At 44.7% G+C, this 27,999-nt stretch overlaps 1 protein-coding gene across 1 annotated transcript; it reads right to left on the minus strand.

The window, feature by feature from the left end:
- Window positions 1-232: 232 nt before the first annotated feature.
- Window positions 233-27,481, minus strand: LOC114033017 (whey acidic protein-like). The gene is made up of 7 exons (XM_027848462.1): window positions 27,345-27,481; window positions 27,231-27,298; window positions 7,479-7,637; window positions 6,905-7,051; window positions 2,978-3,151; window positions 2,603-2,642; window positions 233-278 (listed from the first exon to the last, which is right to left on the minus strand). The coding sequence occupies exons 1-7, from the start codon at window positions 27,479-27,481 to the stop codon at window positions 233-235; spliced, it is 771 nt and encodes a 256-aa protein (XP_027704263.1).
- Window positions 27,482-27,999: the final 518 nt, after the last annotated feature.

Consider the following 27,999-nt stretch of genomic DNA (forward strand, 5'->3'; position numbering starts at 1 on the left):
ATACTATACTATACTATACTATATTAGGTATACTATATTAGGATGTTTCCTTAGGATTCTTAGAGGTTCAATAGAGGTACTCAAAACCGAGGCCCTAGTATTGAGACCCCGTCTCCGCCCCCTCAATTAAACAAAAAGGGGGAATTGTGAGGGATTGTCTGATGTTGGCTACTGCCAAGTGGGGGTTGTGGCAAGATGGGGCAGGAACTGGATACGGGGAACTAACCGGAGCTCACGCTCCCGAGGCAGGGAGCTGTGCTATGTGGAGTTGTGATGAACTGGGGAAGGAACAGGATACAAGGAAGTAGCCAGAGCACGTGCTCCTGAGGCAGGGGGCTGTGCCACGTGGGAGTGGGACGGCAAAGAACGAGCTCCCTTTGTCTAGTCCTCTCCCTAGGTGCAGCGCTAACCCCAGACGTCTCCTTCCTGTATCTGGGCCTAGCTTCCTGTGTCATGTACTCTCCCTTTGTTTAGCGCTAACCCCAGACATTCCCTTCTGGCATCTGATCCTACAACCAGTCACTAGTGGGCGGGCTGAGGAGGAGGGGCTAGGAAGGTACATAAGTGGAGGTAGGGATTGGAGCATGCTCTTGCTTGCTCCTGCTCGTGTGCGCGTGCTTTCCTGCTTGGCCTTTGCTGTGATGGTCTCTGAATAAAGTTCGAGTGTTTGCACCTCCTGATCGGCTCATCTCTGTGTTTATCCGGGTGGGCTCCGAGGACCGGTGAGTATGACTGTGGCAGCCTGCTCCTGTTAGAAGGAGAGTGCACGGTTTGGACCGGCACAGCGAGGTCCAGACCTCCTGCCCTGGCATGGCTTTAGTCCTTCAGCTCCACAAGGCTTCTGGTGGTGCTCTTGTCCTCTTCAGAGAAGGGCTCTGGTCAAGACATTTTCTCCCTCCAGGTTCCTGGTGCCAGGTTCTCAAACTCAGAAGCTCTTGAACTCAAGATTACCAATGATTTTAACCCTGGAGGCTGAAAACATCTATTTGTCAGCATTGGTCATCACCAGCCTGTGCTCCGAAAAGGAAACAGAAAGATAAACCAAGCCCACCAAGAACTGGAAAGTCTAGGAAACAGCACAGGCTCTTCAAGGAAAGCCCATGTCTCTCCTTGCCATGCGTTTCTGCCTTAAATCATTTCAGGGAGGAATTACAATTTCTCCTATATGATCTTACTGCACTGTAGTCTAGAAATCCAAGACAGAGGAAATATGAGGAAAAGAGATCTCTTCCCCCATTATTCCTCTATCCAAGGGGGAGGCAGCACCTCCAATAAGAGGCTATTCTCCTGAGACCCAAATAACCAGTTATCCTGGTATGGTTCAGTGACTATAGACCAACCAGGGGAGTTCACTGTGTCCTCCCAGCAAGGGCCTAGGGGCTATACCAAGCTACATGAGATGTGCTTCCTTCCTACAAAAGTCTGTACTGTATCATCTCATCAAGTGAATTAAAAAAACCAACAAAATTGATCAAGGGTCTTCCTGAACACCTCTTCTAAGTAAGGTTCCCTGCAGCTGGCAATCTCTGTTTCTAAGTTCTAGTGTGGGGACTGGATAAATGGCTTCAAAAGATTTTGTCCCATACCAAGTTCTGCTATCTTTCAAAAATTCCCAAGGAAAGGACCAACTCCTGATTCCAACCCCTCTCAGTTGCAGAAAGGAGAGAAAATCCAGACAGAGTGACTCCATTCATCATCTCATCTTCATCAGAACTTACATTTCTTCAGGTCAGGGTCTCAGGGGCCCTGGGGCCAAAATGGTTCAGCCAAAACCCCACTGAGAACCACAACCAATCAGACAGAGGCTTGGTTTATCTTTCTGTTTTCTTTTCTTCCTGTGACACACAGGTACCCAACTCTTAAACCACGCCAAATAATCAAGTACAAGTGTTCATTGCCCCCAACCAATCACACACAGGAAGAATATTAATAGGAAAGCAATTCTTTATTGGACAGAGAGGGACTCATCAAAGTGGTGGCTTTTCAAACTGGATCCCTTCTAGGTTCCTGGCAACTATAAGGTCTTCATTAATGATTCCTTTCTTCTCCTAGGAAAGTACAAGTGGAAAAAGTTTATTCCACAGCTCCCCCCCCAGGGAAAAGTACCCATTTCCTGGGTAGGCTGACCATTTCTCCTGCCACATTCACAGGTCCACTTCCAAGGAAGAATAGGGAAAGATCCCTTCCCCTGGAGCCTCTCCAGAGATCAAGATTTATAATGGATTGGACTTCAGAGATCTCCTAACCTAGCTCCTTTATTTTATAGATGAGGAAAATTAGGCCCAAAGAGAGAAAGGTGTTTGCCCAAGGTCCTAGAAACAATTAATGACTATATGAACTAGACACCAGAACCACCAATTGAATCTTATCTCTTGAAGTATTCTCCTTCCTCTAGGGATCTGGTCCTGTTCTGGCTGCAAATGAATTCTCCAGCATCCCTATCCCCTGGGTCACCAGAGAGGACAAGCCTTGACAATTTTCAGGGAATTCAAAACATTTATTGCTCCCAACCCAAGTGAAAAATGTGGCAAGGCAGGGACCCACAGCAAACTTACCCTATTAAGTGGTCTTAGTTTCTAATCTTTCCAAATATAATTCAAGCCTTCTTTGTCTGGCCTCTTTAAACTTGATAATTTTCTCTACTGAAGGGTGAAAAAGAGAGAGATGGCTCATTCTGCAACTAAGTCTGAAAGGAACAGGAGGAAAAGAGCCAAAGCTACGAAGACACCATGGAAGATGTCTGATGGAAGGAGCTCTGGCCTAGGAGTCAAGAGGCCTGGGTTCCCCTCCCCATTCTGCCCCTCATTAGCTGTGTGACTTCAGGAGAATTCCATTCACTCTGAACTTCAGTCTCCTACTCTAAATGATGGTGTTATCCTAGATAATCTCACAGCTCTAACTATCTTTCAGTCTATAAAGAGCACAGAATAAAAAGGGCTCCCTCCCAAAGTGGATAAGAGTAAGAGGGCTCTAGTACCTGTTTCCTTGTCCAGCTTTGGCAAGCCAGGGTTCAGAGCATCCATACACTTTTTGCCACAAATGCCTGGGCAACACTTCAGAGTTCCAAGGCAGTCTCTGTCCCTATGACATTTGTGGGGGGGACTTGTCTTGGTACATTGATATATTACCACTGGACAGGTTCCCAGCTTCCCTATAGACAACACAGATGCAAGATGGCCCAGGTGAGAGCCAAGATTCTGACATCATATAAATGTTGGAGAAGATATGGGAGAATTGGAACACTGATACATTGTTGGTGGAGTTGTGAACTGATCCAAGCATTCTGGAGAGCAATTTGGAACTATGCCCAAAGGGCTATAAAAATGTGCATACCCTTTGACCCAGCAATACCACTTCTAGGGCTGTATCCTAAAGAGATCATAAAAATGGGAGAAGGATCCACAAGTATAAAAATATTTATGGAAGCTCTTCCTGTGGTGGCCAAGAATTGGAAATTGAGGGGATGCTCATCAATTGGGGAATGGCTAAACAAGTTGTGGTATATGAATGTAATAGAATACTATTGTGCTATAAGAAATGATGAGCAGGCTGACTTCAGAAAAACCTGAAAAGACTTATATGGACTGATGCTGAGTGAAGTGAGCAAAACCAGGAGAACATTGTACACAGTAATAGCCATGTTGTGCGATGACTAACTTTGATAGACTTAGCTTTTCTCAGCAATGCAAGGATCTAAGACAACTCCAAAAGACTCATGATGGAAAATGTATCCACATCCAGAGAAAAAACTATAGAGTTTGAATGCACATCAAAGTATACTATTTGCTCTTTTTTTTCTTCTGTTTGGTTTCTTCTTTCTTGTGGTTCCTCTTATTGGTTCTAATTCTTCTTTACAACATGACTAATGTGAAAATATGTTTAATAGGAAGAGCCTGTATCAGATTGCACACTCTCTTGGGGAGGAAGGGATGGAAGGGAAGAAAATTTAAAACTTAAAAGCTTATGGAAGTGATTGTAGAAAATCATAAATACATTAATTAATTTAAAAAAAAGATTCTGGCATCTAAATTCTATGAATTTAGAACTGAACTTAAAGGGAACTTAGAACATGTACTCCATACCTAAAAGTCTCTTGGATTCTAGGATGCTATACAAAATTCACAGTTGTCTCACCTTTATGGTATCTGATACCCATAGAACTGGCACCAAAGACAATCCAGGGCTGGTAATTCTGCCTGGCTTCCTCCCTGGCCTGGTTGAGGAGTGACTGTGGAAGTTCTGTCCTGACTGTGACTGGGGATGGTGCCAACTCTTCCCTTGAATGGGAGTATATTACCTCCCTCTGGTTTAGTGCCTCAGATGCACAGGAAGTGTTTGGCCTTGGAGTCTGCAAACCTGGGTTCTGGTCCCAGCTCCAAGATTTATAGGCCATGTGACCTTAGACAAAATCTTCTCCTTGGAGACCTCTATTCCACATCTGCAAAATGACTATAATAATCCTTGTACTCACCTAAGTTCCTAAAAGTGTTAAAGAAATGTGAGGTGTGATGATGATTATTCTGGTGAGAGTGGAGACCCCCCCTTCCTCAGGTTCTATTACACACACAGGGTATAAGGCCCCAGCCATCACCAAGACCATCCAGAGAAGGCTTGACCTTTGCCCTTTGCCCTTCCTTCCCCCACAACATCCTCCAAAGGTTGACTTTCACTCTGATTTCACCTAGCCAATAATGGGGCTTTGTGTGTGTTTTCTGGAGGGTTCTCAGACAGGGAACTGTGATTTATCCCAACTGAACACCCTATACTCCATAACCTGCTTAGAAAAGCTCAACCTCCAAACTTTTGCCACCCTCTTCTCCCCATATACTTGATTAAAATACACCTCCTTTTTCCAAAACCTGGCTTCAGGCTCATCTTTTTGGGAAAGCCTTCTTTGATTATCATAGAAGCATATAATTTTAGAGCTGGGAAAAGAGATTATCATCTATTCACTTTATAGGGGAGAAAGCTGAACCCCACAGAAGCATCTTGTCCAGACACGCTAATGGAAGATCTGTGACCAGAACTCAAATCCCTCCATGTCTAGACCATGGCTCTTTCACCTTACTGTGCCCACCTCCTCACCCCAGAGCACTCTCTGGGGCTTTCACTGGCATGTTATCCCTATTCAGATTACATGATATTCCTCTCTACCCACCTGGACTTTCCCTGGTTAGCAAACCATGCCCTCTGTGATTCTGGGAGGCAGCTCTGGTTCAGCTAGTGTTAACAAAGCCCAGAAATTTCTGTATAGGGGAGTAACTAAGTGGGGGTGTCCAGGGCTTTGCCACAGGTATCAATAAGGGTTGGGACCTGGTTCTTTCTGGATAGCCCTGACACAAGTGACCCAGACCTCCACTCATCCCATGGCTGCCTTCTGTGACTGCACTAACCTAGAACCCTCTTCTTCCTGTGCCTCAAAGATTTTGTCTCCAGGCAGAAAGGAGTCCTCATTACAACCCTGCTCCTTTATATGTAATTAGTTCATAATCACTACCAACAACCCTCCTACCTCCACCAGACCTGAGTTCAAATCCTGCCTCAGGCACTTACTAGCTATGTGACCCTGGGCAAGTCACTTAACCACTCTCAGCCTCAGTTTCCTCATCTATAAAATGAGGGGGTTTGATTGATGGTCACCTGAGATCCCTTATAGATCTTAATCTAAGATTCTATGATTCTACCCCAAACATTGGTGAGGTGCTCAGACCTCTAGCTCTAAAACCCCAGCCCTAAAACCATATCTCTCCTCAGCCCAAAGAACCTATCTCTAGCAATAACTTATGAGTGGGCCCCAGTGAGACCAACTATCCTCCCTGTTACAAGAACAAGCTGACCTCTGTAGAATTTCCTTGTATGAACAGGACCATCTTGAACCAGCAGAACTATCACGTACTGATTCCCACAGTTACCGTATACAATCCAGAGGTCAAGCTATAGAAGTCAACTCCCAAGACTATCTTGTTATAGATGTAGATGTCCAGAGGTACAGACCCCTTAGAAGCCCTCCCCTCCTCTCTCCTTCACCAAAGCCATGCCAGTAGTGAATGAAACTTGTGCCCAAGGTATAGAAACTGTATGTTCACCAGCTAGTTAGCTTACTTGCCACACAATTCACTGTATCTTTTCTATATAAGCTTTGGCATCAGTCCTGTTGGGATGCAAGTTCTCTAAAGGAGCTCTACCCACCTTTATTAGTGTTATAATAAAATTTTTGCCACTTGACTGGAAGACTGCTTGAGTCCACAAATTCTTTCCAGACAACGCTGCCCTGAATCTTAGTATTTTGGAGTCCCTACAACCCCAACATGACTGTGATATAGGATCATAAGATTAAAGCCAGAGGGCTCTTTAGATACATTTTATCTTCTAGTCAAAGTCCTTCACTTTACAGATCACAAATCTGAGACCCATCAAACTTAAGTGACTTGCCCAAGGTCACATCAGCAATAAAGAGCAGAATGGGGTTTGAGAGCCAGGTCCTCTGAGCCCACAGGCAGAGCTCTTTCTACTATACAACAGGGATTCAGAGAATCTTAGAATCAGAGAATTGTGGGATCTCAGAGATGGAAAGGCCCTCAAAGGCTAGTCTGGTCCAATTTTGACCATGAATTTCCTATACAATCATCCAACCTCCTCTTTAAGCACCTCTGGTGATGGAGAGCTCACTACCTCTCAAGGCAGCTCATTCCATTGTTGGACAGCTATAATTATGAAGAATTCCCTTTCTTTTCTTTCCTAAAATTTACTTTCCTCTAACTCCTCCCTTTCTCCCTCCCCCAAAGATCCTAGTTCTCCCTCTGGGGCCAAGTAGAGTTTAATCCTCCTTCTCCTTCCTTTATGTGCCCAACTCCCCTCCCTCCACCCCAGCTGCCCCAGGGCCAGACTGAACTGAGCTCTTTACCTGAGTGAGGTCTGAGGCACTGCTTTCCACAGGCTCCTGGACAGCACTTGTACAACCCTCGACAGTCTCCATCACAGGTACATGCGTCTGACGGAGTCTTCTTCCCACACTGGCCTTGAATGTCTGGGCAGAACCCTGGCTTCACTTCTACTTAGGAGAGATATGAATAACTTGAGGTCAGAGGGAGAACTTACTGGCTGGATCCAATCTCTAAAAATTAAATTCCATCACCTTTCACATTTGATTTTCACAAAAATTCTAAGAGCATGACAAAGTCTCTCTATACTAGAGAGGAGAAAACTGAGGCACAGAGATGACAACTGAGCTAGGGTGAGTCTTCATTTTCAGATGGGGAAACTGAGGCCTAGAAAGGCAAAGCAACTTGCCTAACACTGGAATCCATCCCATTCTTTCCACAAAATTGAACAGAACCAAGACCAGTCAACTCAATTCTTTCCAGAGGAGTCATGCCTCCACCTTCTCCTGTGAGCAATATCTGGTAGTGGTCACTTGTAAAAAGAGCTAAGATATGAGGGATAAAGACCAGATGGGGCTGGAAGTGGGCTACACTTACCTGACAACCTGTCTTCTACTGTATACTTACAGTCAAAGTGACAGTAATAGAAACAGCATTTCTGTTTGCCACTGCACTCTTCATCTCTCTGGCACTTGGCCTCATAATGCCTTCTGCAGAGGGCGTTATCTTCTGGACAGGTGCCTGGTTTCGTGGACCCTAAGAATGGGAGAAGGGAATGGTGACTAGTCCTTGAAGGTTTCCCTCCCCGCCCAGTAAGCAGCCTAAGGGACTAAAAGAGCACAGACATCCCCCATCACATCATCTCTCCCTATGGGCTTGGTTCAGATTCCTGCAGATAGGGATCATCCTTGCACAACCTAGCTGCCTCCCAAGGTACCTCTGAGGAAAGTGCTTTGCAAACCTTAACATCCTAGAAAAATGGAAATTATTCCTCAGCCCCCTCCCCAACCCCTCCTCTGCTTATTGCCTCATACCAGGAATTCCCTTCCCCTTGGTTCTCAGCCTCCTGAGAGGTGAGGTGAGACTACATGATTCCTTCTAACTCTGACATTCCACATGCTAATATTTTCTTTGAATGCTCTGGGAGTCTGTGCCTTTTATCCTACCCAGAGAGATGAGGCAGAAAATATAGCTTCCTGCACCAAGAAGGTTCAGGTACTCTCATTCCCAGTGAGGGGCAAGAATAAGGCTAGGTATAATTTACATTTAATTAGTACCTGACAGTTATAAAGCACTTTATGCCTGTTATCTCACTTGGTCCTCCCAACAACCCCATAAGGAAGGTAATAAAGCAGTATTGTACCCATTCTAGAGTCAAAGAAACTAAAGCTTAGAAAAGTTCAGTGATTAGAACATTGAAAGTTGGGAATGAAAAGGATCTTGGAAATCATTTCTCTAAATCAATGCCCCCATTTCACAGCTGAGGATGCTGAATGGGGGTGTCTTGTCAAAGCTCATACATTTCCTTGGTAATGGATGAACAGAGACTACAGCTGAGATCTCTGACTCCTGGTCCAGTCCTTGTCTCTCATTATACCATGAAAATGAAGGATTTCAGAGTGTGGGGCTTGAGAAGGGGAAGGAGGTTGTGTTTAGGATTAGGGGGAATTATCTGAGGCAGGGAAGAGACGAATCCCACCCTCCATTCCCAATAGCCTCTGGTTAGTTTGAGGTCAGACCCATCCTTCCATTCACCTGTCCCTGGAAATATCCCTGGCTTGTCAGGCCACTGGGGACAGTATGCTCCTTCCATGCAGCCATGGGCTACCCTGACCACTCCAAAAGGAGGACATTATTGGAGGCACTCACCCTTTCCAAGAACAGGCTTATATGTCCAAGTCCAAGGCACAAAGAGAAGCAAAATGATGGAGAATAGACCACTGAAGTGCATGGTGCTTGCTGGAGTGAGAAGCCTATGAGGGGCAGGGACAGAGGCAGAGTGCCTGAAATTTACCGTGGCTCTGGGTGTGGGGCAGTCTAGGGGCGGGACCCTCTCACCTCCTGCCTGGGGCAACAATGGTTGCGTAACACCATGAGGGAGGCCCTGTAGCCCACAGCACTTGCCTACAGTAGGTAAGGAGAGAATAGAGGAAGTCTCTGGGAGGCTCCTGACAGATCCTTCCCCTGGGAAGGAACAGAAGGCTAGGCAAATTTCCCCCTACTGCACTGGAAAGAGGTCTTGACTTGGAGTCTTAACTCTCACACTCTGTTGTGGAGTCTTGGGCAAATTGCAACCTCTCTGAGCCTCAGTTTCTGAATCTATAAAATGAGAGTAGTAGTGCTTACATCAGCTACCACAAAGTCTCGTGAGAAAAGCACTTTGTAATCCTCATACTTCAATCAAAGCTATCTATAGCCATATGAAAAAATACTTTAACTCACCATTGATTGGAGAAATGCAAACTAAACCAATTCTGAGGTACTACTTCATACCTATTAGATTGGTTAATAGGGGAGAAATGGTGAATGACAAATGGTGGAGGGGATGTGGGGAAAATGAGATATTAATGCATTGTTGGTGGAGTTGTGAACTGATTCAACCATTCTGTAGAGCAATTTGGAACTATGCCCAAAGGGCTATAAAACCATTCATACCCTTTGACCTAACAATACCACTACTAAGTCTACATGCCAAAAGAGATTTAAAAAAAAGGAAAAGGAAAAGGACCTATATATTCCAAAAATATTTATAGCAGCTCTTTTCTGGGGACAAAGATTTAGAAATTGAGGGGATGCCTATCAATTGGGGAAATGGATGAACAAGTTGTGGTATATGATTATGATGGAATACTATTATACTATAAGAATAATGAGCAGAAAAACTTGCATGAGCTGATGCAAAGTGAAATATAGTGTGTACAAAGTAACAGCAATTTTGTAAGATGATCAGCTGTGAATGACTTAGCTATTCTCAGCAATACAATGATCCAAGACAACTCTGAAGGACTTATGATGAAAAGTGCTATCCATCCCCAGAGAAAGAATTGATGGTATCTGAATACAGACTGAAACATACTTTTTTTTACTTTATTTTTCTTGAGGATTTTTTGGTCTATATTTTCTTTCACAACATGACTATTATGGATATGTTTTGCATGACTAAAGATGTATAACCTATATCAAACTCTTTGCCTTCTCAGTGGTGGGAGGAAGGAGAGGAGGGAGGAAGGAAGAGAATTTGGAATTCAGAGTTTTAAAAATGAATGTTAAAAAAAATTTTACATGTAACTGGAGGGAAACAATATATTAAATAAATAAAGTAAACCTCATACTTCTATAGAAAGGTGGTTACTATTACCATCACTGAGAGTGGTATTAAAATCATCTCCAATCATCTCTAGAGAGCAGATTGTTAAATTTTCAATGTGAACCTCAGAAATCAACAAAGTAACAAATCAGGGCTTGATTTATCCTTTTAAACATTGTCTAGACTTAAGAAAGTAATAGAGAATATGTAGATTAGTACACAGATTAAATTGAAAAGTGTGACGCGGATTTTTTTTTTAAATTAGTTGTTAAATATTTACCAGCAAACCGCTACCAATCCCATATCTCTGGCTAAAAGGTCAAGGTGAGCAGTTTCCATTGGCAGAATAACAACAATCAACATTTCTATAACACTTTAAAATTTATAAAATTTTAAAAACATTTTACAAGTGTTATTTTATTTGAGTCTTACTTTAGATCTGTAAGGTAGGTGCTATTATTATTAGATGAAGAAAAAGAGGATGAGAGAGATTAAATGATTTACCTAGGGTATGGCCGGCAAATAAATGTCTGAGGCAGAATTTGAATTCAGCTCTTCCTGACTCTAAGTCCACAGTTCTAAATATGACCCATAACTGTCTAAATGGTAAAGAAGGTCCCAGTGTTCCCCCCAAAAAATCCTGCATACTCTGGCTGAAGGAAATTCCACTCTTAGACCTTCATTCCTTTGACTTAGAACTTTATTTCTCAACTAGCCCTAAGTTATCATTTAAAGCCTCCTAGGAAAAGTCACACTGTGACTATGAACACTCATTGGCAGAGCCAAGATAGTAGAATAGAAATAGCAAAGTAGCAATACAGCCAGGATCTTCCAACATTCCCCTCCAAACAACTTTATAACAAATGTGGCAAATGTCATTATGGAATGGTAGAGTCAACAAAAGGTAAGAGTGAGGCACTTTTCTAGCCTATGACAATTTAGGAGGTCACTAAAAAAGGTCCGGGACATGGAGGGGAGGAGGAGGCAGAGCACAGGTGGCACCAACACCAGTGGTGGGCCTTGGAGGCAACTGTATTAGCATCAGCATTAGCTTTGAAGCTCTTAGCCAACTGCTCAGAAAGAGATGAGAGGGAACCTTGAGCTGCCACTGCTGCAGGACCCTGTTTTACTGCCCATACACAGTTTCAGGGCTCAATTCCAAGACAGCGAAGACCATTAGCCTTTGAGGCTGCAGGGGAACAGGGACCCTTGTCTCAGTTTCAGGACCAAGAGGATTACTAGCATTTGTGACTATAAGGGAGCAGAGGCCCTTCCTGGGTAAAGATAAGAGCACAGACCAGGAGAACGGGGACCACATCTCTCCCCTGATCACATCACCTCAAAAGCATCAAGAGCTTACAGACTCCCAGAACTAGCTCTGAAAACAGCAGCAAGTAAAAGTCTGAAAGTTAGTACAGCGCTCCATCCCTACCCAAGGAACAGAACTCAACTAACATAAAATTAAAAGTCAAGAAATAAGCTGGAAAATGAGCAAACAAACAAACAAAAAGAACCTGACCATAAAAAGCTGCTGTGGTAGTAGGTAATATCAAGACAAACTCAGAAGGAGACAACAACATGAAAACAGCAAAGCCTCAAAAGAAAAATGCACACTGGATACAAGCCCAACAAGAATTCCTGGAAAAGCTAAAGCAAAAGATCAGTGTGGTAGAGAAAAAATTGGGAAACACTTATTGACACCTTAAATGTGAATGAAAGATCTAAGAGAGAAGAGGGGGACAGCCTTGACCCCAAACACTCCAGCCAGTATTGCCTCCCTTTTTGTGAACTAGAGTTATACAAGCCTAAGTCAGTCCAATCTGTCCTACTAGAATGTACCATGGAGGGGAAGGAAGAAAAAGCTGTAGCTCATGGCAAGGAATGTGTTTGAAGTCCTAGCACAGTCTGAGGTGATGATAGGTAAGAACTTGGGTCACCCTCAAACTGGGATGCTCCCCAGGCTTTCAGAGTCCCAAGCTTTCAACCCCACTTCTGATGGCTTTCCTCCTCATATTCTCTGCTTTAACCTCATTAGTCAAATGACACCCTCCCCCTACTTCACCAACCCTTCTTGAAACTTCTATTCAAAACTTACCTCTGCCAAGAAATGTCCTTATATTAACTCTATTCCACTCTGTTCATTGTGTTAATGATGACCACTCAGCATCCCTCAGATTGCCTTATGCTACATGTACTATGTTAGCTATTGGATGATGTGTGATGGTCTTTAGATTCAGGAGGAATGGAACTTTTGTAAAGTATATATGGACTAGGCATTACTATGACAGTCTTCCTTCAAGTACCTCCCCATTGGTCAACCGTCTTGTCTACAAATCCTGTAAGAGTCTTATGTTAAAATACAAACCACTCTAGTAGGGTCTCATTTTTCCTCTGACATCTCTAAGCAAGAGTACTGAACTTTTTTTTTGGTGAAGTCTAGGTACCTCTACTGAGAGGAATATTTATAAATGCAAAGAACAAAATACAAAGGATAAAAAGGAAACTAACAATATTGAAATATAAATTATAAATTGAAATTTTAAAAGTATGCTATATTACTCTATTACAATAATATCTAATATACAACATAATAATAATATATTAACTAATAATATATTAATATAATAATACATATAAATTGAAATATAGGTATCAAGTTTAATTTTAAAAAAAAAACACCACCACAGATCTCAGGTCAAGAATACCTGCCTCAGAGGGATGTGGCTGTCAGATGTTGTCCCACTTGCAAAAGGGGCCTGGCCAAGATGAGGGGATGACCCTGGGGGCAGGAAGGCATACTCTATGGACTTAAATTTGTGCTAAGTTAGCTAGTAAGGTTGCCTGGGGGCCAAGGGACCCATAGCCTGTGTTATCAAGAAAGTAGCATCCCAAAGAATCATCAAATGCTAAGATCTTTGACTCATCAGAAATATAGAGTGTTAAGGGCAGCTAGGTGACACAGTGGATAGAGCACCAGCCCTGAAGTCAAGAGGACCTGAGTTCAAATCCAGCCTCAGACCAAACACTTGACACTTACTAGGTGTGTGACCCTGGGCAAGTCACTTAACCCCAATTGCCTAAAAATAAAATTTTAAAAATAAAAAAAAAGAAATATAGAGTGTTAGAAGTGGGGATCTCAGGATCATAGAACCTAAACTCTGAGGTAATCTAGACCATCCCCCCACCCCCGCCTGAGGCAGGAAGCTCTTTGATAAGATTCCTGATAAGTAACCAGTCATCCAGTCTCTGCCTAATACCTCCATGTTCATGTGAGTCCGATTGCTCAGACATTCTCTTTCACTGAGCTAAGATCTGCCTGTCTGTGGCCAGTGGTTTTAGTTCTCCCTTCTGGCACCAAACAGAACAGGTCAATTCCCTCTTCCCCAGGACAGCTCTTCAGCTACTTGAAGGCAGCTGCCAAGTCTGTCCCACCCTCCACCACCAAGTACTCTCCAAATAAAATATCCCTGGTGCTTTCATCTAACCTATGCATGCCATGGTTTCCAGTCTCCTATTTCTTCTTCCTTCTCCTCCCCTTTACTGACTCAACTGTCCCTTGACAGTTTCACTGATAGCCATTGTGTTTGTTGTTTCTCTAACCTTTTTACAGGTGCCCAACCTTGGTCTTGGGTGCAGGGGGGAGGGAAGGAACCAGTGCCAAAGCAGGGCACACTGACAGCCTCAATCCTGCTCCTGATTATCAGAGAGGACCAACTGCTTGTAGGGAGAGAGAGGGGCAGAACAGACTGAGAGGGGACAGAGAAGATAAGACCTCCACCAGGTCCCTCTTTTCCCTGCTCCCTGAGGGTGTCCCCAGTCCTACCACAGCCTGATAAAACATGAGAAAGAGAATCTTTGGATCAGATAGACTTGGACTCATTCAATCTTAGAATCAGAACTAGACTCACAGAGTTTTAGACTAATAGTCCCTGAATGGGATTTGATTCTGTGGCATTGACAACTGTGAACTCAGAATCTGAAACCCATAAATTCTTCAAATCTTAGTAAAAAGGAACCTTTAGAGATCATCTGGTCCATTCCCTACTTGAAGTATGATGCTGAGTCCATTCCCCTCCTTCCCATCATGAAGGCACTGCCTCCTTTAACAGTAGCTGTCTGACAGATGTAAAACCTCTGGATGGAATCAGAGCTATACTATTTCCCCACTAAATATGTGGAGATGATCACTAGGGCTCCTCCCCCTATGAACTTAGCCACTCCTCTTTAGTCCAAAACTCCCAGGCCAGGTGCCTTATGTATCTGCCTCTATCCCACTACCTCAACCCTATCCTAGCCAAAGCAGGGTCCAACCACAAGTAATTTGGGGATAGTGTTGAGAGAAAACTGCAGGCAGATAAACCAAAAACTGGATCCTTCTATACAGTCCCCAACCCTCTGGCACTCAGGCCTGGCTTGGCAACAACCAGTGGGACAGATAAATTCCAGTCATATTTGAGGGTTGCTCAAAGATTGACCCACTCTAAAATCATAGGAATCAGAGTTGGATTGGAAAGAACCTTGGAATATAGAGGGTAGAATGCCAGAGCTGGAGGAGACCTTAGTACACAAAGTGTCTGAGCTGGAAGAAAACTAGTCCAACTCCCTCATTTACAGAGGAGAAAAGTGAGACCCAGAAAGAGAAAGTCTCTTGCCTTAGGCCTTTCCTAAAGTTAGTGGCAGACCTGTCCATCAAACTCAGTTTTCTGACTCCAAACCCACTCTTCTTTGCACTGTTTACTTTCCTTTCAGGAGACAGCAAGGATGAGGCGGCACAGTGGGTGGAGTCAGGGAGCCCTGGGTTCAAGAGCAGCCTCTGACCCGAGTTGGCTGGGTGACTCTCGGACAACTCAGTAACCCAGGCATCTCTCTAAGACTATGAGTTGCAATAACAGGTATGAAGCTACACTTGTGGAGGGAATTTGTCTCACTGGTTGTTCCTTACACCAAGGAAATCACAGTCTTGCCCAAAGAGAACAGAAAGCTGCAGCTTTAGAATTTGGCAACTGACCGTGGGAAAATGGGGGAAGGATACTGGGCTGCGGGTCTCAGACCCCAGAGCAATCTTGTTCTCCCTTTCCCTTTGCCAGATACTCCCTTTCTCTTCTCCCTGATCAGGGAGGTGCTGGTCTTGGCAGCTTGGCTTGGGCTGGATCCAACAACAGTTCTTCGCGCCACCTGGTGGTCGTAGAAGAAACCCGCAACTTCAGGCGAGGCGGAGGCAAAAACATCATTAGCCCCTCATCTGCCCTAATAGGCGGGTGATCCAACAATGCAGGGGGCTGTGCTGGAGACCCCAAACTGCCTCCGACCTTGAGCCCAAAGGTAAATCTCAGTCACGTCATAGTCTTTGGAGTCTGGGGTGAGACAGCTATAATGTAGCCCTAAAACCAGCGCCCTCTGCTAGATTTGACCCATGTCTACACTGAGTTCAGGGAAGGGAAAAAGTGAGTGAATTTCAGTCCTTCTCCGACCGGAAGAGAAACGCCTGGGAGAGTGGGAGGGAGGGTTGGGAAGAGAACCCTGTTTGCTAAGTCTTTGGGCTGCACAACTCACGTGCTTTCACCTGGTCAAAGACTAATCTCTGGGGCAGTGAGAAGGACATTGAGGACCAGACAGATCCTGGTTAGGATGCGCAGAGCAGGGGTAAGTTGTGGCTGAGGCCGACAGAACTGCTCACAGGCGAGAGATCATCACATATCTCAAAGATCATCTAATCCACCACCTCTCTCGTTTTGTAGACGGCGAAACTGAGGCCGAGAGAGGATAGTGGGTTAACCCTAACGTCCCACAGCTACAAGTGGTGCACCCTAAATTCGAACCGAGATTCCAGACCCAGTGTTTTTCTAGTATGACTCAGTAGCCTTTCACACAATCAAACCTCAGTTCTTGCTGAATGGTAACCTGCAGTGGAGAAAACATAATGGGTTTCAGTCGGCCGTCTTAAGAGCCTCGGGGATCGCTGAGAGGGAAATTTCCCTTTCCGGTTTGCCTCTCTCCCGCAACGAGTCTCTCCCCCCAGCCCCAGCTCAGCTCATAAGGAGTCATCTGTTTTCGGCTGAATAAACAAAACGCTGGGAAACCGGGCCCGGCCAGCCTGACCCCCGCACAATGCGCCTTTCTCTTAGGGAGACGCCCCGGCGCCGAGCAGCTCGGTCTGGCTGGAGGCGAGAGCTCAACTCCCCTCCTCTACGTCTGTGAAGTGCGGGGTGATGGTGGGGGGTGGGGAGTGGTGTCCAGCCCGCCTGCTTTACAGAGGTCGAACAGCAGGGCTGGACACTGGACCGATGCACATCCTGGCAACTGAAGTAGAGACCAGGTTTTTATTTAAAAAAACAAACAAACAAAACACAGTAACATAAAAATAATCAATGAGTGTAAGGTCCTGGGCCCCAGCCAGGGTGAGAAAGTGAGAGTGGGGGCCTGTCCGAATCCCGCTTAAATGTGTGCAAAGGAGATAGGGCCCCTGCGTTTTACTAGCAGGGTAGCACACTTATGGTGGCTGCTCGCACAAGTGCTCCAGTCTCCAGGATGGAGGGAAAGGGACAGAAAAGGCTGCAAGCCGACCTGGGTCCCAATTGGTGCCGACCCCCACTTCTGGTTGGCCAATTGATTCTCCAGGTCCTCCTATCTTTTTTGTTTTAATTAATTTATTTATTTTTAGTTTTCTGCATTCACTTCCGTAAGATTTTAAGTTTTAAATTTTCTCCCCCTAGTTCTCCTCTCCCCTCCCCAAGACGGAGTGCAATATGATATAGGCTCTGCATAGTCGTTCCTATTAAACATATTTTCAAATTAGTCGTGTTGGAAAGAAGAATTTGAACCAATGGGAGGAACCACGAGAAAGAAGAAACAAAACAAAAAAAAAACAAAAAACAAAAAACAGAGCAAATAGTATGCTTCCATCTGCTTTCAGACTCCACGGTTCTTTTTCTGGATGTGGATAACATTTTCCAACGTGAGTCTTTTGGAGTTGTCTTAGATCCTTGCGTTGCTGAGAAGAGCCAGGTCTATCAGTTAGTCATCGAACATTGTGTACACCATTCTGGTTCTGCTCACTTGCTCAGCATCAGTTCATGTAGGTCTTTCGAGGTTTTTCTGAAGTCTGCCTGCTCATCATTTCTTTTCTTTTTCTTTCTTTCTTTCTTTCTTTTTTAGGCAATTGGGGTTAAGTGACTTGCCCAGGGTCACACAGCTAGTAAGTGTCAAGTGTTTGGTCTGAGGCCGAATTTGAACTCAGGTCCTCCCGACTTCAGGGCCGGTGCTCTATCCACTGTGCCACCTAGCTGCCCCTGCTCATCATTTCTGATAGTACAATAGTATTCATTACATTCATATACCACAACTTGTTCAGCCATTCCCCAATTGATGGGCATCCCCTCAATTTCCAATTCTTTGCCTCCACAAAAAGAGCTGCTATAAATATTTTTGTACATGTGGGTCATTTTCCCATTATTATGATCTCTTTGGGATACAGACCTAGAAGTGCTTTTGCTGGGTCAAAGGGTATGCACAGTTTTATAGCTCTTTAGGCATAGTTCCAAATTGCTCTCCAGAATCTCCAGATCAGTTCTCAACTCCACGAACAATGCATCAGTTTTCCAATTTTCCCACATCTTCTCCAATATTTATCATTTTCCTGTTTTGTCATGTTGGTCAATCTGATAGGTGTGATGTGGTACCTCAAAGTTGTTTTGATTTGCGTTTCTCTAATCAATAGTGATTTAGAGCATTTTTTTATATAGATGGCTTTAATTTCTTCATCTGAAAACTGCCTGTTCATATCCTTTGCCCATTTATCAATTGGAGAATGGCTTGTATTCTTATAAATTTCACTCAGTTCTCTATATATTTTAGACATTAGGCCTTTATTAGACACTGACTGTAAAAAATTCTTTCCCAGCTTTCTGTTTCCCTTCTAATCTTGGTTGCATTGGCTTTGTTTGTGCAAAAACTCAATTTAATGTAATCAAAATCATCCATTTTGCATTTCATAATGTTCTCTATATCATTTGGTCATAAATACTTCCCTTCTCCAGAGATCTGATAGGCAAACTATTCCTTGCTCTCCTGCCTTGCTTATGGTATCAGCCTTTATATCTAAATCATGCACCCATTTTGACTTTATCTTTAAATAGGGTATAAGATGTTGGTCTATGCCCACTTTCTGCCATACTATTTTCCAGTTCTCCCAGTAGTTTTTGTTAAATAGTGAGTTCTTATCCCAGAAGCTGGAATCTTTGAGTTTATCAAATAGTAGATTACTATAGTCATTGACTATTGTGTCTTATATACCTAAGCTATCCCACTGACCCACCACTCTATTTCTTAAGCACTACCAAGTAGTTTTGATGATTGCTGCTTTATAGTACAATTTAAGATTTGGTACAGCTAAGCCACCTTCCCTAGCATTTCTTTACATTAGTTTCCTTGATATTCTATATCTTTTGTTCTTCCAGATGAATTTTGTTATTGTTTTTTCTAGCTCTATAAAATAATTTTTGGTAGTTTGATTGGTATGGCACTGAATGAGTAAATTTAAGTCAAATTGTAATTTTTATTGTATTAGCTCAGCTTACCCATGAGCAACTGATATTTTTTCCAATTATTTAGATTTGACTTTATTTGTGTGAAAAGTGTTTTGTAATTGTGTTCATATGGTCCCTGAGTTTGTTTGGCAGGTAGACTCCCATTTTATAATGTCTACAGTAACTATAAATAGAATTTCTCTATTTCTTTCTGTTGGGCTTTGTTAGTAATATATAGAAAAGCCAATGACTACCAGCCATTGTCCTTAAAGAGTTTGCCTCTATTTGCATCTATTAGATGTGTATATTGGGGTTTGGGTTGGGTTTTTTTTTTTGAGATTTTAGTTTATTTATTTTTAGTTTTCAAAATTCACTTCCACAAGATTTTGAGTTCCAAATTTTCTCTCCATCTCTCTCCTCCCTCCACCCCAAGATGGTGTGCATTCCAAATACCCCTTCCTCTAATCTGCCCTCTCTTCTATCATGCCCCCCCTTATCCCCTTCTCCTTTTATTTTCCTGTAGGGAAGGATAGATTTCTGTACCCCATTGCCTGTGTATCTTATTTCCCAATTGCGTGTAAAAATAATTTTTAACAATTGTTTTTAAAATTTTGGGTTCTAAATTCTCTCCCTTTGTCCCTCAACACCCACCCGCATTGAGAAGGCAAGCAACTTGATACAGGTTATACATGTGTAGTCATGCAAAACACTTCCATAATAGCCATGTTGTGAAAAACTAACTATATTTCCCTTCATCCTATCCCACCCCCCATTTATTCTATTGTCTCCTTTGACCCTGTCCTTCCTCAAAAGTGTTTGCTTCTGATTACCCCCTCCCCTAATCTGCCCTCCCTTCTATCATCCCCCCCGCCTTATCCCCTTCTCACCTATTTTCCTGTAGGGTAAGATAGATTTCCATACTTAATTGAATGTGTATGTTATTCCCTCCTTAAGCCAAATCCTATGAAAGTAAGATTCATTCATTTCCTTTCACCTCCTCCCTCTTCCCCTCCACTGTAAAAGCTTTTTCTTCCCTCTTTTATGTGAGATAATTTACCCCATTCTACCTCTCCCTTTCTCCTTCTCCCAGTACAATCCTCTCTCACCCTTAATTTTATTTTTTAGATATCAATTTACCCTGTCTCCTCTGTCTATATATACCCTCCAAATACCCTAATACTGAGAAAGGTCTCATGAATTACAAATATCATCTTTCTATGTAGGAATGTAAACAGTTCAACTTTAATAAGTCCCTTATGATTTCTCTTTTCTGTTTACCTTTTCATGCTTCTCTTGAGTCTCATATTTGAAAATCAAATTTTCTATTCAACTCTGGTCTTTTCATCAAGAATACTTGATAGGCATGCAACTAAAAAACTAGAAGAAAACCAAATTACCGGTATCAAAAATGAAAAGGGTGAATCCACTTCCAATGAAGAGGAAATTAAAACAATAATTAGGAACTATTTTGGTTGGAGCATTTCACAACTGGGAGACAAATTTTACAACAAATATCTCTGATAAAGACCTCATTTCTCAAATATATAGAGAACTGTGTCAAATTTACAAGAATACAAATCATTCCCCAACTGATAAATGGTTAACAGATAGGAACAAGCAGCTTTCAGACAAAGAAATCAAAGCTATCTATGGTCGTATGAAAAAAATGCTCTAAATCACTATCAATTAGAGAAATGAAAAATCAAAACAGCTCTGAGCTACCACATCACACCTACCAGATTGACTAACATGATAAAACAGGAAAATGACAAATATTGGAGAAGATGTGGGAAAATTGGAACACTGATGAATTGTTGGTGGAGTTGTGAATTGATCTGGAGATTCTGGAGAGCAATTTGGAACTATGCTTAAAGGACTATAAAACTGTGCATACCCTTTGACCCAGCAATAGCACTTCTAGGGCTATATCCCAAAGAGATCATAATAATGGGAAAATGACCCACATGTACAAAAATATTTATAGCAGCTCTTTTTGTGGTAACCAAGAATTGGAAATTGGGGAGATACCCATCAATTGGGAAGTGGCTAAACAAATTGTGGCATATGAATGTAATGGAATACTACTGTGTTATAAGAAACAATGAGCAGGCTGACTTCAGATAAACCTGAAAAGACTTATATGGATTGATGCAGAGTGAAGTGAGCAGAACCAGGAGAATGCTGTACATAGTAACAGCCACATTGTGTGATGACTAACTTTGATAGATTTAGCCGTTTTCATCAATACAAGGATCTAAGACATCTCCAAAGGTCTCATGATGGAAAATACTATCCACATCCAAAGAAAGAACTATGGAGTTTGAAAGCAGATTGAAGCATACTGCCATTAGCTATTTTTTTCTTCTGTTTTTTTTTTCTCTTTCTTGTGGGTCCTCCTATTGGTTCTAAATCTTCCTTACAACATCACTAATGTGAAAATATGTTTAATGAGAATGTATATGTATAGCCTATATCAGATTGTGCACAGTCTTGGGGAGGGAGGCGGGGAGGAAAGCTTATGGAAGTGATTGTTAATAAATCAAAATAAATTACAAAAAAAAGAAAGAAAAAAGAAACAATGAGCAGGCCGACTTCAGAAAAACCTGAAAAGACTAACATGAATTGATGCTGAGTGAAATGAGCAGAACCAGGAGAACGTTGTACACAGTAACAGCCACATTGTGTGATGACTGACTTTGATAGACTTAGCTCTTCTCAGCAATGCAAAGATCTAAGACAACTCCAAAAGACTCACTTTGGAAAATGCTATCCACACCCAGCTATCCACTTTGGAATCTGAATGCACATGGAAGCATACTATCTGCTCTCCTTTTTTTTTTTTTGTTTTATTTTGTTTCTTCTTTCTCGTGATTCCTCCCACTAGTTCAAATTCTTCTTTACATCATGACTAATGTGAAAACATGTCCAGTGTCTGGACCCCGAATAATGTTCACCAAGAAACAATGAGTTGTCTCAAAGGGGCACATGCAATGAGAGCTGTCAATCTGGAATGCCAAGTCCAAGGCCTCTGTCCTGCACTTTGGGTCTGCTGTAGCAAAGGACTTTCTCAGAGAAGATGATTCCAGGCTTCTAGCTGTGAGCCCCACCTTCTACTGGGGTGGGGAACACAGGAAGCCCACAAAGGGCTCGTCAGACAAAAGGGGAATCCTGGGTCTTATCCATACTTCATAGATGCCAAACACTTAGCCCAGGGCTCTGCATACAATAGGATCTTAATAAATAATCTAATGAATGAACAAACCAATGATTTTCTGCTTCTGCCCCATCCCTGTCTCCCACCCCTAACCCTGCTGACAGTGGTCCAGCAGCATCCCTAACCTGGAGTCGCTTGCTGTTCAACATTGAGAAACTCTAGAGAAGAGAATGAACAACATGGCTTAGGGCCATGGCCTCCAGGTGCTTACAAAGGGTGTGAGCTGATATTCGCAAAGGGAGCTGGGATGTAGCCTGGAAAGAAGATCCAGTAAATAGGTAATCATCCTAAGAGCCTGAAGTAACTGGCCCCTACTTCTCTGCACTTTCCCTTCTCTCCCTGGTAGCCGAAAGTGATAACTGCTGCTACCTGGGTCGCCTCCCCTTTCTCCCCCTTCCCCTTCCCACTGAGTCTGAGCCTGACAAGGCACCTCTTTGTACCGCTTCCCCTGCTGCCAGTCTCCCACCTCCACCCCATTCCAGCCCCTGGAAGAGAACCTCAGGCCACAAGGCAGGGCCACATCCTTGGGAGGATAGGGATAGGGAGATGGGGCAGCCAAGACAAACTTCTGCCCAAGAGTTGTTGCTAGAGGTCTCGCTCCTAGAGAGCTGAGAAACTCCAGGAAGAGATGGATTGCAGACGACCTGCCCTCCTTCTTCACCAGCTATTCCTGCCTCCTCACCCCCAACCTCTGGCACTGTCTAGGGGACTCCACTCTGGTCAAACAGGATCGACTCCAAATGGCTTCTAGAAGCCAGCGTGGGAAGCCAGCAGCTGTGGAGCAGGTGCTGGAGCCTAGAGCAAATAAGGGAGGTTGGGGAGTAGGAGGCAGGCCTAGGCGGGAAGCAGCCTCTGAGGCCTTGGAGATAAGGCCCCCAGAATGGATGTAGAAAGGCAGGAGGGGGAGGTGGCACAGCAAAGTGCTGGGGGACCAGGGGGTAGAGCTACGCCTGGGAGAACTCAGTATTTCGGGTAACCGGGATTCATGGCCCTCGGTCACCAGGAGTGTGGCCATGAATCCTTCGGGGAAGAAAGTGTTAGAGAACCTGTCCTCCAACCCACATATATGCAATTGAAAGCCCACATCCCCAAGGGGGGGACCCTCCGGCTGGACTTGAAGTCTTCACCTTGGAACCACAGGTGTCAGAGCTGGAAAGAAATCATTCAGGTAGAGAAAACTGAGGCCCAAAGAAAAAAAAAGTTACATGCCCACTGTCATGAAACCAATTACTGGAAGAGTCAGGACTAGGATCTAGATCCCCAGACTTCAGTTCTTTCTGCACTTGAGCCTACTCACAATTTCGAATTGGGAGGCTTTGTTCACTCTATGCTTATGGAAAACTGTTGTCCGACTGAGTAGTCTCCTGTCAAGGCTGAGGTGAAAGTTTCAGGCCAACCAGAGTGTACTCAGTGGCCCCACATTCTGAGTTTCTTTGTTTTTGTTTTTGTTTTGTTTTGAGAGAAAAAGACTGACTCAGATCCTGCCCCTCTCCTTTCACATCTCCGCCCTGCTTCCCCAGCCCCAGTTTTTGAGTTGGTGAATGCAGATATTTTTAACTAGGCTTTCAGGTTGAACTCTTTGTTCAACCATTTTTAAAAGCCACCAAATAGCTGGCCGATCTGTTCTCATTGAGCCACTTTATGGTTATGCTGCGGGAGGTCAGGTACAGTAGGATTGAAACCAGATGTGCAAGCTTCAGGGGAAGTGCCAGGGCTAGTGAGCTCCTCAGGTTTGGGCTGGGGAAAGGCAACAGCATCCTGGGGGTTGCTGGGCTGGAGCTCTGAGAGCACTGCAGTCATCCTTTCCTCTTCCCTTCTCATGTCTCTTGACTGCTTTCCTTGAGAATAAATTTAGTCTAGTGGAAGGACCCCTTGAAATGGAAGTCAGGAGATCTACTAACTCACTGTGTGACCTTGGAAAAGTCCTTTCCCCTCTCTGAGTCTCAGTCTCCCCTTCTTCGAAAGTAGGGGGTTGGACTTTGAAGGAGTCAACCAGCTCCAGAATTCCGTGTTCTAAGATCTCTTCCAGCTGTTCTTTGTCCTAAGATCCCTTCTACCACTAATATTCTAAGGATCTATGATTCAGTCCTTCTCACCCTTTCCTCTTTCCACCAACCAAGACCTCCATCTAAGGTCAAGAGACCCATATGGAGCCACTTTTGGGTCATCCCAAGATCCCCCATGATCTCTCCACAAGTCAATTTCCTGCCGTGACATGGAACCATGATGCTCTGCCCTGCCATCTGGTGTCTACCTTTCCCATGACTTTGAGAATTACAGAGTATCAAAGCTGGAAGGGACCTTGGAGACTGTCTAGTTCAATACTTCCATTTTATAGAAGAGGAAATTGAGGTTCAGAGAAAGAAAATGACTGAGCCATATCACATTTTTTTTTAGGCAATTGGGGTTAAGTGTCTTGCCCAGGGTTACACAGCTAGTAAGTGTCAAGTGTTTGGTGTGAGGCCAAATTTGAACTCAGGTCCTCCTGACTTCAGGGCCAGTGCTCTATCCACTGCGCCACCTAGCTGCCCCTGCCATATCACATTTGAGGGCAGAGACTGAACTAGAATCCAGGTCTCCTGACACTGCTCTGCCCAGCCCAGTTGTCTTTCCCCTACAATCATTCAGAAGAGGTACTTGTTTGTGAAGGATGGGTATCACAGATAATTGAGACTGATGTTGGTGACATGTCCAAACTTCACAGAAGAAATCCTCTTAATAAAAGGATTTGTTTTGTAAAATTTGGACTCAGTCAAAAGGCCACACCCGAGGATCTAGAGGGCCACCTGTAACCTCGAGGCTTCAGGTTCCCCACCCCTGATCTAGAATAAATACCATTACGCAATGTCCCTGGGGTTATGGGAAAACATCAGGAAAGAATCTCTCCCTAAAACAAAGGGATCATTTCCACCACCACCACGCCTAAGAAAATCACCATCAACGGGGAAGGTTTTCTTGGGAGACATCCTATATTAGAGTCCAAGGACAGACCCTATTGGTGTTCTCGAGATTAAAAGACTTGAGCTCTTCGTACATACCCTTCGCTGTCCCTAGCACCACTCACTCAGCGGGCCGGCTGGAGAGCTCCAAGGGTCAGAGAGAAGACGAAACCGACCGTCCGGGTCCCTTGTTCTGTTGAACCAAGGAGGGACTCCAGCTGGCTACTCGGGTCGGGTCGGGGTTGAAAGGAATGGCAGCGGCGGCCGCGCTTCAAACTCTGGGACTGGGCGAGAGGGTGAAGAGTAGGAGCGGCCAACCTCTCCTACTAAAACAGAAAGCCCCTACCCCAGACAGCGTAGGCCCAGCAGAGGAGATGGGAGCGTTGGGTGTGTGTTCAGTGTGTGTTTGGGGGTGGGTTGGGGGAGTCATCACGGCGCTCTCCACAGAGAGAAACCAGACGCACTGAAAGCCTGGTCCTCTGCCTATGCGTCTAGCTCTACAACCGAGGGAGGGGAGGATTGCCGGAGTAGGCTATATTTCTGTGGGATTGCAGGAAAACTCTAATATCATCTTGCTTCACTAGACGGCTCCTGAGACAATGTGGATTGAGAGCAGAAGCACTATGTATTTCCCAGGGCGCAATCCTGTCTGTAAGACCTTAGAGGACAATCCCAGGCTCCAGGCAGTTAGTCAATCAACGTTGAGCAACTTCTATGTGTCAGGCAGTGTTTTAAGCTGGGGGGGCTGGGGAAGTATAGAAGACAGCCAGCCTTCTTCAGTCTCACCAAGCTTCCTCTTGACCCCTACCCCTAGGGCATGTGAGCCCCAGAAACACCCCCCAAGCTCCCATATCGGAGTGTTTCCCGAGCGGGCAGGACTATACGGCTCCCCACATCTGTGACCGGATGCAGCCGAGCCATCTGACCTGAATTCGCAAAACTGTCCTATTTCCCTCTGCTCCTAGCCCCCCAGCCCCACGTCAGCCTAGAGATTACACTAGCTCCATCAGAATGGTCATGGGGTGCTCCCTGAACTTCTTCATAAAAAGCCCAAGTGGAATCGAGTGTGGAGGATGCCGTTGCATCCTTTTCTGTCAGGAGACCTATCTGGCATAGGATCTGGGACACTAATCCTGCTATTTGGGGGGGGGTCCTCTTTCTTAGGCCCCTGGGCTCCGGCACTCATCTACCCCCATGCCCACTAAGCCCCAGCTCCCTGGCCTCCCTAAGGCCAGGGAATGGTAGTGAAGAAGTAGGAAAATGTAAGATGGGGCAGAGGTGGGGATTGGGTTTCAAGTTTCCAGACCTCACCACAAGAGGTAGGAGCATTTATGATTGTACATGTATAGCCCATATCACATTGCATGCCGTCTTGGGGAGGGAGGAGAGGAGGAAATTTAGAACTCTGAATCTTATAAAAGTGAATGTTGAAAACTAAAAATTAATTAATTAAAAAAAGAATAATAATAAAAAGCATGGGAGACAAAAATAAAAAAATTGGTAGGAGAATCTGGTTGTTAGTAGTAGTCTAACAAGGGAGAGGTGTAAAAATATTGCTACAACCTCCAAACCCCCAATTCAGTACTTTGTGCTATGGGACCATTCTCCATTGGGAAGAGGCAGGGAGAGGGAGGAGACAGAGAGAAGTATGAGCAGGGACAATTTAACCTTTTCCACAAGCATTTACTGACTACCCAGCACCTTTGCTCATCCCCTTCTCCCCCGGAATCCACTCTCTCTGGCCTGGAGAATAGCGACGGGTAGGGCTGGAGCAGAAGGGAGGTGACATTTGAGCACGAAAGCAGTCATTGTGCAGGCCCTGCTTCCTCTGCACTGGCCTGGTCTGGCACTGAGCCACAACAGCTGGGGGAGGCTGCATGGTTGCACCTCGGATCGACCAGTGCTGAGGCTCTGTGAAGGGCCCATTCAACACCCAGCAGCCGAAATATTTAGACCGCAGCCTGTGGCAATGCCCCAGTTCCCCTTCATGCCTACCTCTGGTTACCCAGGGCTCCAGGGTGGCCATAAAACTTGGAGACAAGTCCATTTCTCATGGATCCTTACTACTGACCTCAACGAAGCTTTCTTCTCCTCCTGGTCCCAAGTCACCCCCAGAACCATTGGGACTGAGAGACTGGATTCAAAAATGTTTACAGACAGTATGAAAGGAATGTGTGGGATTCTACAAACCAAAGTGGCCTAGAAATTCTGTGGGAGTGAAAAGAAGTGGGAAAAGATGTCTGGAAGGCTGGGGAACCCCTTCTCCCCTATCTCCCTTTCCCATTCTAACTGTAACCTGCAGTACCCCCAGGCTGCACTTAGTCCATGACCAACTCCCTGTGACCTAGATAAGTAATTTCTCACCTGTCACCTCTCCACGTTGGTTCTTCTGTCCGCCGCCCTGCATATATCTCACGGGCCCAGGCTGGAGGCTGAAACCGGAACAGGGGCAAGGTGAGTGGGGGAAGCAGGACCTACTCCACAGCTTCTCCTAGATCCAGAGGTTGGGAGTCACCAGGGACAAGAGGGTGAAGGCGCAACCCCACAGCGCCCCCTTGAATCCACTGTACAGGAGCACACCGTACGGTACATTCCAACCTCGTCTCATCAGTCATCTGCGGTGTATTCTAGCGAACGAGACGGGGGAGTCTGGATGCATGGTCGCCGGTTACATGGGGTTGGACGGCGGTTCCGCAGAGGCGCAAAAGCTGAGCTTTGAGGAGCAGCCAGACTCTAGAGTAAGGACGGGAAAGTTGAGCAGACAGATCCCCACCTCTCCACTGTTGGAGGGTGCTGCATTTCCTCCTCCCCCAGATGATGACCTTGGTCAGGGACCTGGATGGGAGGGACTGGTGTGGGCTTAGGGAGGAAGGGGACCTACCTGGGCAGTCCAAGGGGGCCAGAGTGACTGGGAGAGCTGGGGTTGGGGGCTCTTTAAGCCATCCTCAACTGGGTAGCCAAGGCTTCACTGAGCCTGCTGGCCCCAGGACAAAGGCAAAGCTGCCCACTTCGCCGGCTGGCTAGGAATTCGCCTGCGCCAAAGCTCTCTCACAGGTACACTTCAGTTTATTGTGCTTGCCTTTATAGCCCCAGAGGTGGGGGTGAAGGAAAGGATGTGGTTTAAAATGAGGGA

This window comes from Vombatus ursinus, unplaced genomic scaffold (genome assembly GCF_900497805.2).
Source record: "Vombatus ursinus unplaced genomic scaffold, bare-nosed wombat genome assembly UNPS02000580.1, whole genome shotgun sequence".
Taxonomy (NCBI): domain Eukaryota; kingdom Metazoa; phylum Chordata; class Mammalia; order Diprotodontia; family Vombatidae; genus Vombatus; species Vombatus ursinus.

What these genes read in the sequence shown, in the direction of transcription:
- LOC114033017 (XM_027848462.1), bottom strand. Translation starts at nt 27,481, where the DNA reads ATGACTGATGAGACGAGGTTGGAATGTACCGTACGGTGTGCTCCTGTA. An exon ending in AGTAGAAGACAGGTTGTCAG is followed by an intron (nt 7,052 to 7,478) that starts GTAAGTGTAGCC and finishes TCTCCTAAGTAG; the next exon opens with AAGTGAAGCCAGGGTTCTGC. An exon ending in AAAGCTGGACAAGGAAACAG is followed by an intron (nt 2,643 to 2,977) that starts GTACTAGAGCCC and finishes TTCACCCTTCAG; the next exon opens with TAGAGAAAATTATCAAGTTT.